The following is a 10060-nucleotide window of genomic DNA, read 5'->3' on the forward strand; positions in this document are numbered from 1 at the left end:
CAGGGCATTTATATTATTGTACATGTACTTATTTATATTAAATGCGTGAATTAATTGATTTTAGTACTCATACCTACTAAAATAACTTCTTTTTTATCGTTTTACATGTTACATAACATAACCTGCGACCTTATATCTTCATTAAATCTGGCGGATGACTCACTAAGGCTCCATGTCGCACTTAAATAAGTGTCAAGGCTCTAGACCGCTTCAGATATTAATTCAAGTGCGCGGAAGGCGCCATCTTCAAATATTTATAGATACAATTTAATCATTTACTTACATTTGAAATTGAAGACACATGTCAATGTAAATGCCAGCTATCATCATCATTTCCACCAAATATTTCCTGTAATCTTCACGAGAACGTCAGTTAATTGAAAAAATTTGCAATAATCTTCAATACCGTATCATACTCGTATTAATTAATCTCTAAAATGTCAGTTGAATAAGCATTTCTCTTTGAATTTCCCCTAATATTAAGATCACTTATTATTATAATATGCATAAGTACTTACCAAAAGTACTACGTTGGTATGTTAAATGGTAAAAAATATACTTCGTTCCTAAAATCGGTGACATCAATTTGAATAGCCAAAAATTGAAACGACGACATTGAACGACATGTGATGGTAAGAATATTTCAGACTAAGCAATTTTAGTTCAATACGAGGAGATTGTCATGCCATACGTTAGGGTTAAGTCGTTATTCTGTCAGTGGAAGTATGTAGAAGTAGTCGTAAAACTAATATCATATTACTACCATAAAGCGATGTTTAGAGCCGCCAGTAACCGTTTATTAAGGATTTCACGATTTGAACCGGAAACTAGCAAAGCTCGATATTTAACGGTATAATAATACCAGCTATAAAGAGTACAATATTTTATTTACCTACCTACTCAAAATTGTAGAAACAATTTTAAAAATATTATCAGAAACAAACCTGCCAAAAAGTCTTCCAAAAGGAAGGGCAACAAACAAGGTGGTTCCGTTAAATTTAATCATCTGTCCTACGTTATAAAACTGCTTTTAGTTCTACGGAGGTATATTCTACGGACATACCTAAGCATACGATGGTATTTACAATATAGAAATCAAAGAAAAATCGTCACTTACGATTTTGCACAGAAAACAATACGTCTATAATCATTTAATAATAATTCGAATGAACAATTTTTGTAAACAAGAACTAAGCTAAACTCAGTGTCCAAAAGCTATAATAAAATTGTAGCAAGTATAATTGTTATGCTCATTTCCGTTTTCCAGTCACTATTATTATTGTCAAGGATCAATAATATCTGATCTTAATGGCGCATACGAATTCATAAATAGGTGTTGTATGAGACATTAAGTATAAGCAATCAATGAGCAGTGTAGGCAGGAAGTGAGAGGCAGCCGATCTGAGATCAAACAATACTGTATTGGCAAATAATGCGTTTGTTCGACGCGTGCGCCGCGGGGGCGTCGTTCGTGAATGGACGCGTGATTCACTTGAGCCCATTCACAGCCTGCGCTAACGCATCTATTTCTCTATAAGCCTTTTGAGAAAAACCTTTTTATTCTATTAACCTGGTGTCATAGGTTATACTTCCCTTTAGCGGTAGTCATGTTTTTCAGTTAATAACTGTTTTACAGCCCCGAGTATGATTCCCGAAATTTGCTCATTCACTTTCTTTTCACTTTCCATAATTTTCGGCGTCCTCTTTTGTCAGACCTGTCAACTATTTTAAACATGTTTTCTCTCATTAATCCTGATTGCATAGCAAGATACCGACCTGAACCCATGATCCAATTTCCCGCTTTTAAACTCCACTTTATATGCTCTTTCGCCAAATCTGTTGGCAACCCAGTCAGTCACGCACAGTTCTACTAAGACATCTTCCTGTCTGTAGGACCTATTACCCTACTATTAGGTACATATGTACATACTTCCTATATCTAATGACGTGTAGAAATGAGGATCCTTTAAATATAAGTGGGAGGGTGTAGGCTGACTTGATTGATATTGATATGTATGATTGATAACTGCAAATCCGCAACTGTGTACCTTACGTGCATTTGCAAACAAGTAAAAATAAAAATAATTTTGTTGTAAGTAGGTACAAATATTCCTATTAATGACTCGAAGCAAATCACAATTGCAATTCAAGAGATATTGTTCCAGTTGTACGATTAAATATGTAGAAAATCTATAAGAGCGGAATAAAATTTGCAATAATAATGTGTTTTCACCACACATCGCGAAGTGTAAACGGTTTCTGCGGCGCGGCGGTCAGTCCAGCCTCAATACGGTTGGCTCGACTCGAAGGCAAAAGGTTATGAGATTTCAACCCATAGATTTGCTGATAGCATTTAACTGGACGGGTAATTGTTTGGTGAACTGGCTATTAATTTTATATAATGGGTTTAAGTTCACATTTAAGTTACCTAACGAAATTATGGTAACGTGCCGCGATACGAGATGCTATTGAAAAGTTTTAAATGCTCGCTATGAAACACGGGCGACTTGTTTTGTTTGTTCGTGCGCTGCGATCCATTCATATCGACCTTTTTATTAGTTGTTCTTCGTAATAAATATAAATAATAAGCCTTGGCTTGTTTGGGTTTGTTGTCTCTCTAAACTATGAATTATTATTTTCAATTGAACATTAACATAGTTAACTCAGGTTTATGTGCTGGACAAAGAACCATGTAAACTACATTAAACGCGATTCCATATTCGTTCACGTAGTTACAAGCGATAAATGGAAATAGTACGAGATACCTAATCTGACAAGCGGCGATATATTTACAACTGGTCATTTGCATTCAAAAACAATCACAAGCTGCGCAAATTGAAGATATTCTACAGAATCAGCCTAACAAGGACAGTCGTATATAAAAGGCGAGTTAGATAAGCGATAGGAGAGGTTAACACTAAATAGCGGCAAGTCGGGCCAATATGTTTGCGGTTTAAATAGGGCCGATAATCGCAGCCGCTGCTGAATAGGTATCTCGCAGTGTAAACATGATCCGATTAGATCCGTCCGGATAATCTCGCCTTATTTATTAGCTAACACCTGTTCAAGAAACGATCCAATCTTCATATTTCATTCGAGGAACTATGAGTGTGTCCGTATCATCTTTTAGTTCCATCTCTCCTCGGGGGATAAGTTGACATTTCGTTTAAAAATGAACATTAATATTTTTCAATTGTGCTTTGAAATTAACGCTCTTAAATAACTTAGCACCTATTAATTTCTTTTGAAAGTAAACCAATATTGTCAATATGACTAAGTATTAGTTTCGTAAGCAAAGGGAAAATAAATAAAGCACAGCTATTAGAAAAATATTATTTGTCGACGGGTAAATAATACAACATGCTTTGAGAAGTTGCATTAGAAATTACTTACTAGTTAATTTACCGAGTAAAATATGTAGAGTAGACCAGATATAGTGTAATTAGCTACCTACAAAACTTTGTACCTATAGCTAAATGTTAGTTGAAAGATATTTTATCATGGTTATATTATTAATTCATATTAACAGACTTCAGAAAACGTTGATTCAAAAATAAGATGAAAATAAGTTTTGGCGACTTTATTCCAAGGAAATATAAACAAGGTATTTTATAGACGATGACCAAGATTCGTACGGCGATGCCCATCGAAGGCTAGCGAGGCGATAAACTTCGTCCATAATTTCCCTACATTATCGTTTTCCGTGTCTTACCTAAAATTGCAATCTTAGCTAAATTAGTTTAAGTCATATATCGTCGGGAATTATGAAAGTGGGCTTCATAAAGAAGGCACTAGGCTGTGATGTTATCGGCTAACTAGCCGCGACTGCAACACGCCGGCTGTGTTCTCGAATGACAGTCTGTTTCCGTTACCTTTTACGGTTTTCCATTCCACATGTAAATGTCATCCCAGGTTTTAATCATTTCTTGAGTTGGCCGTTTTGTAATTGATCAGGCAGAAAATTGAACACTAATGAAATATTGTTATGGGGCGCAGGTTACCACTTAATTAAAGATACTTTTCTTTATATATACTTGTTTTATTGATTTAATTAATTAAAATAGTACAGAGCTACGTTTAACATTATCCAGTCATGGTGCAAGAAGGAAGTTGCCACAGATTAGAAAATATGACATTAGCTGTCATCAAGTCGAGGGATGTTTGAGTTGCTATTTTAACACTCTTCCTCAACGCAATCATTCCTCGATATGAGACCAAGTTTGTCTACCAGTTTTACAAAAATAGTTTTACCTAAAGGTTTGGTGAAAACGTCTGCTATCTGTTCTTTAGTACTAATGTATTCTACTTTTACAATATTTTGTTCAACCTTTTGCTTAATATAGTTATACTTCACATCAACATGCTTTAGTCTTTTCTGGTCTGAATTTTTAATAGCTTTAATTGTGCTTTGATTATCCTCATAAATGGTTACATTACTAATTTTTATATTTAAATCAGCTAATAGTTTTAACATAAAAGAAGCCTCCATAATCGCTTCACACAGAGCTACAAATTCAGCCTCTGTTGTACTTAGTGTAACTGTAGTCTGCTTTCTTGATCTCCAGACTACACTATTATTAAATACTTTAAAGAGATATCCAGATGTTGATTTTCTGTCATCAGTTCTAGCAAAATCAGCGTCTGCATATCCTACCAAAGGTACACTCGATTCATCTTTAGTATATAGTAATGAAAAATTTACAGTGTTTCTAACATATCTCAGTAATCGTTTCAAAGCACGCCATAGCCCAGCATTGGGCTTAGATTGAAATCTACTTAGGTAATACACAGAAGCTGCTAAATCTGGCCTAGAGCCAACAGTTGCATACATAAGTGATCCTATTAATGATCTACATTTATGTTCATATGTCATATCAACAATTTCATTTTCATCAAATTTAAAATTAATGTCCATTGGTGTATCACAACCCTTACAATTTTCCATATTGATTTTTTTCAGTACATTTAGTAAATATTTAGATTGGTCTATTGAGATGCCTTCGGAGTGTTTTTTAATGGATATACCTAAATACATTAAATTTTCATTTCCCATGTCTTTCATGCGGAATTTAGTTTTCAAAAAGTTTTTTACTGACTCTACATCTTTTAAGTTATCACTGAGGATCAATAAATCGTCTACATATAAAAGTAAGTATAAGTTTCCCTTAGTAAACAAGCAATAGTCATTATCTGATCTTTTAAACCCATATGAAATAATTGTCTCATTAAATTTTTCATACCAATATTTTGGAGACTTTTTCAAACCGTATAAAGATTTTTTAAGCTTTAGTACATATCCATCCTGTATATTCATTCCCTCTGGAGGTTTTAGATACACATCCTCATCTATTCTTCCATATAGAAACGCTCCTTTCACATCCATCTGATGTATATGGTAATCTTTCCTGGCAGCAACTGATAATAATGTCCGGAGTGTCTGTAGTCTTAAAACCGGTGAGTATACATCTTCAAATGTCTCTTGCTGTTGGTAACCTCGAACTACTAGTCTAGCTTTACAAATAGTATTATTTCCTGTATCTTTCCTTGTAAACACCCATTTTGCATCTAATAATTTTACATTTGGTCTTGGTACTATCTGAAAAGTTTCACTTTCCTCCAATACTTTCAGTTCTTCAACTACGGCCTTTTCCCAGTCTCTTTTGTCTTCCCTTTCTTGAATATCATTATATGTTACTGGCACATCTTCATGGTAACTACTAAGTAGAGCAAACATCGCTTCATCATTATTTTCTTCTAAATCAAGTACATAGTCTTCTTGCCATTTTGGTTTTTGAATTTTCCTTTTCTCTCTTCCTCTTTCATTGCTTCTCACTTCTTTTTCTGGTTCCTCTTCTTGTATATCATTTGATGTTTCTGTATTCTTAATTTCTTCTATCTTATTTTCTGTCCTTTTCATATTCAAATCTTCATTTTCCTGTTCCTTTTTATCATCTGTCTCATTTTCCTGTTCAGTTTTGTTTTCTGTCTCTTCCAAGGTGTTATAAGCAGGTATGTTAACTGTCTTGTCCGATTTTATAGGCCTCTCATCAAAAACTACATTTCTTGCTGTCACTGTTATTTGTTTTTCTTCATCAAAAAGTTTATATCCTCCTATGTTGTATCCAATCATAATCATCTTCTTGCTTTTATCATCTAGTTTCTTTCTCAGTTCTTTTGGCACATGATTATAAGCAGCGCTTCCAAATACTCTAAAGTTTGATACATCAGGTTTGCGTCCTTCCCATAGCTCACATGGTGTTTTCTCTCTTCCTGAAACTGGACTCCTATTTGTTACATAAGTTGCGAACAAGACTGCTTCACCCCAAAATTCTTTCTTCATACCAGAGTCTATTAGAATAGTCCTTGCTTTGTCCATAAGAGTATTATTCATTTTTTCTGCAACTCCGTTCATTTCAGGATTGTATGGTACTGTATGCTGCATGACGATTCCATTCCTATTACAAAAATCCCTAAATTCATCTGAAAGATATTCACGACCATTATCGATTCTCAGCTTCAACAAATTCGAATTAAAATGTTTTGTTACTGTATTATAATAAGTTTCAAACTTTTTGAAAACCTCTGATTTATTTCTTATTAAGAATACCATTGTAAAGTGAGTATAATCATCTATGAACGTAACAAAATATTTGTTACCGTCCCAAGTCACAGGTGTAATTGGTCCGCAGACATCAGAATGTACCAATTCTAAAGGTTTCTTAGCTCTAGTCCCTATTTTATTAAAAGGCTGTCTACGACTTTTCCCTAAAATACATGCTTCACATAAACTGTCATTTACAAATTTATTTTTTATTTTAGATAAACCATCTACCAGATTTCTACGTACAAGTACATCTAAATTTTGTGAGCCCAAGTGACAATAACGTCTGTGCCATAAATTTGTATCTACTGTGTTTGTTAACTGACACGAATTCACATTAATTTTACATTCAACTGAGTATAGTGTTCCCTCTTTATTTCCGATCATGATTAAATAATTATGTTTATATACTCGTACCTTTCCATTAGCAAATTCAATCCTCAACCCGACACTTTCCATTTTAGACACTGATAATAAATTTTTCCTTACATCTGGAACATAATACACATTTTTTATTATACATTTGTTTTCAGTTTTGCCTACCTTGAACACTACTTCTATATTTCCTATTCCAAAAGCCTCTAAAGTTATTTTATTTTTAGCAACCGCAATTTTTCTTGGCACTTTCAATTCGATATATTCAGTGAAATGGTCTAGGGAGTATACTAAATGATCTGAGCACCCTGAATCTACATAAAATTTCAAATCTGGTTCATCACTTACATTTCCGCAGAAGAATGCTATTGTTTCATCATTATCTTCGACATAGTTGGTACTCCGTCCTTGGCTCGAACCTCTATTTCTCCCTTGGCTGCCACGACCGCGTCCTTGGTTAAATCCCGTTCCTCTGTATGATCCACTCTGTCCACGTCCTTGATTAAAGCCTCTTCCCTGGTTCCATCCGCCACGTCCTTGTCCTTGATTAAATCCATATCCTTGATTCCATCCGCCTCGTCCATGCCCTTGATTAAATCCATATCCTTGACTCCATCCGCCACGTCCATGTCCTTGATTAAATCCATATCCTTGACTCTGTCCGCCACGTCCATGTCCTTGATTAAGTCCATATCCTTGACTCTGTCTGCATTGAAACTTTTTATGGCCGGGTTTGCCGCATGTAAAGCAATTGAACGCGTTTAACTGTACTTGACTTGTATATTCATTAAATTTCTTTTGTTTTTCTTCCTCTGCCAATAATCTGTCTTTAACTGTATTTAATTTTAAGTCGCCAATGGTTTCTAAAGCTGTAACTATTGACTCATAAGATTTCGGCATTGACAAAAGCACGTAATTTATTTTTTCCTCTTCTTTTAATTCCGATCCTGCTTCTTCTAATTGAGTGCATATTTCTTGTATTTTAGTAAGGTGTTCTTTTAAAGATGTCGTGTCCTTGTATTTCATATCACTTAATTGTCTTCTTAAAAATAATTTGCTTCTTACTCCTTTGTCTTTAAAATTATCTTCTAAATTTTTGAACATCGCGTATGCTGTCTCTTCTCTCACATATTCTAAGTGGCTGTCCGCCACTGCGGCAATCAAGATGGCTTGTGCACGCGCTTCCATTTTCTCGTTAGCTTTATTTTCTGCATATGTAACTGTTAATATTGCCTCTAGGCACGAATTTTCCTTTAAAACACTTTTTATCCTAAACGACCAATTGTTAAAACCGTCTCCATTAAACGGTTCAATATTATATCTATTATTAAAATTCACATTTTCTTTCGCCATCTTGGTTCTCTTATTTTCTCCCGTACTGTACTGATGACGCCGTATTTTCACTTTTCCTTTTCTTGTTTATTTACGATGTCTGGGCCCATAACTAATGAAATATTGTTATGGGGCGCAGGTTACCACTTAATTAAAGATACTTTTCTTTATATATACTTGTTTTATTGATTTAATTAATTAAAATAGTACAGAGCTACGTTTAACATTATCCAGTCATGGTGCAAGAAGGAAGTTGCCACAGATTAGAAAATATGACATTAGCTGTCATCAAGTCGAGGGATGTTTGAGTTGCTATTTTAACAAACACTAAGGGCGATTGTGCACTACAATGAATTTTACTGTCCGGCAGTCTGAGTTTTCATGGTCCGATATGGCATGAAAAAAACGGGTGATTGGCTTGTGCACTTGTCCGTCTTTTTACTCGCAGGTGCGGCTTAGTAGCATGAAATGAAACACACACCCCCCCTAGCCCGCCCCCGCCCTGCCAAGTCATGAATAATACTAATTCCAGACGCAGTGCACAAGCATAAACACGTTTTTAATAGCTCTCATCTCGGACCGGAAAAAAACTGTCCGGAATGGCGTAAAGTAAAATGTCGGACGGTAAAATTACGTCTAGTGCACAAGCTACTATATACGTACATTTAATGGCGTGCCATATCGGACCGTAAAAACTCGGACTGCCGGACAGTAAAATTCATTGTAGTGCACAATCGCCCTTACCCTTACGCTAGTTATTTCGGATTACATGAATCTTGACCAAATGTCAATGCTATTTTATGTCACGTAAGAATTAGGTATAGTACCTATTACCGACAGACTATTACATAATACGGACCAGCCACTGTTTATAAGTATTGTCAGATCTGATCTACATATGTATAATTATGTAGTGTAGGGAGTATGTATTTATAAAATCATTATTTTCTGTTTTTCAATAATGTCAATAAGTGCAGTTGGCATGGGGTCATGTTATGGACGTTATGGTTAGTTGGTTTATTTGTAGGACACTAGACACGAATGTAGCGTTTGAACGGTATCGACAAGCGTTTGTGAATGAACCACGATCGGTGATTTGACTGCGACGCACCCAGCTTCGCCAAGTCATAAGGGCTTACATCCTCGGCAATTCAATGCCCATAGGCCTTTTAAACCTGTAACATTGATTGCAACAGTTCGCCTACGTAGACGGCTGGAGGCCGCCAACTTTCATTCATACGAAAAACAGCCAATGGAAATTAATTCTACATCTGCTTCAATAAGCAATACAACTAGTAAACTAACACTCAATGCATAATTTAATCTAAATTGCTGCCATTTGGAAGTCTGGCTGTCTAGTAAAGTAGAATTCACAGAATGAGGGATATTATCGATAGATATCAAAATAATGCCCATAAAAAAGTAATTTATAATCTATTAAACTGAACTTATAGTGCCTCATAATTATTGTCGGGTATGGGGCAATTAGGAACCAAAATGTTACTTATCAATTAGGTACATAAGTACAGTCACCAGCAATAATATGTACTCTTCGAAGGTCCCAAAAATATGTGACACGCACTTATGGCTCTACAAATAAGATCGTGTCAGATATTTTTGCGGCCTTCGTCGTATGACATACTATTGCAGGTGACTGTACATAGTCTTTGCCTGCCGGTGTCAATGTTTTGGCTTATATGAAGAAGGCTATGATGAAACGTCGTCAAAAGCAAGCCATCTTTATTGGTAACA

The 10060-nt window shown here is 35.2% G+C and overlaps 1 protein-coding gene across 1 annotated transcript; it reads right to left on the reverse strand.

Annotated features, from left to right (window-relative positions):
* Window positions 1-6715: 6715 nt before the first annotated feature.
* LOC134794359 (uncharacterized) lies at window positions 6716-8616 on the reverse strand. The gene is made up of 2 exons (XM_063766156.1): window positions 7325-8616; window positions 6716-7092 (listed from the first exon to the last, which is right to left on the reverse strand). Exon 1 carries the CDS (start codon window positions 7666-7668, stop codon window positions 7342-7344), a length of 327 nt encoding a protein of 108 aa, XP_063622226.1. The 5' UTR covers window positions 7669-8616; the 3' UTR covers window positions 6716-7092; window positions 7325-7341.
* Between the last annotated feature and the right edge of the window lie 1444 nt (window positions 8617-10060).

Source organism: Cydia splendana, chromosome 10 (assembly GCF_910591565.1).
Source record: "Cydia splendana chromosome 10, ilCydSple1.2, whole genome shotgun sequence".
NCBI lineage: Eukaryota > Metazoa > Arthropoda > Insecta > Lepidoptera > Tortricidae > Cydia > Cydia splendana.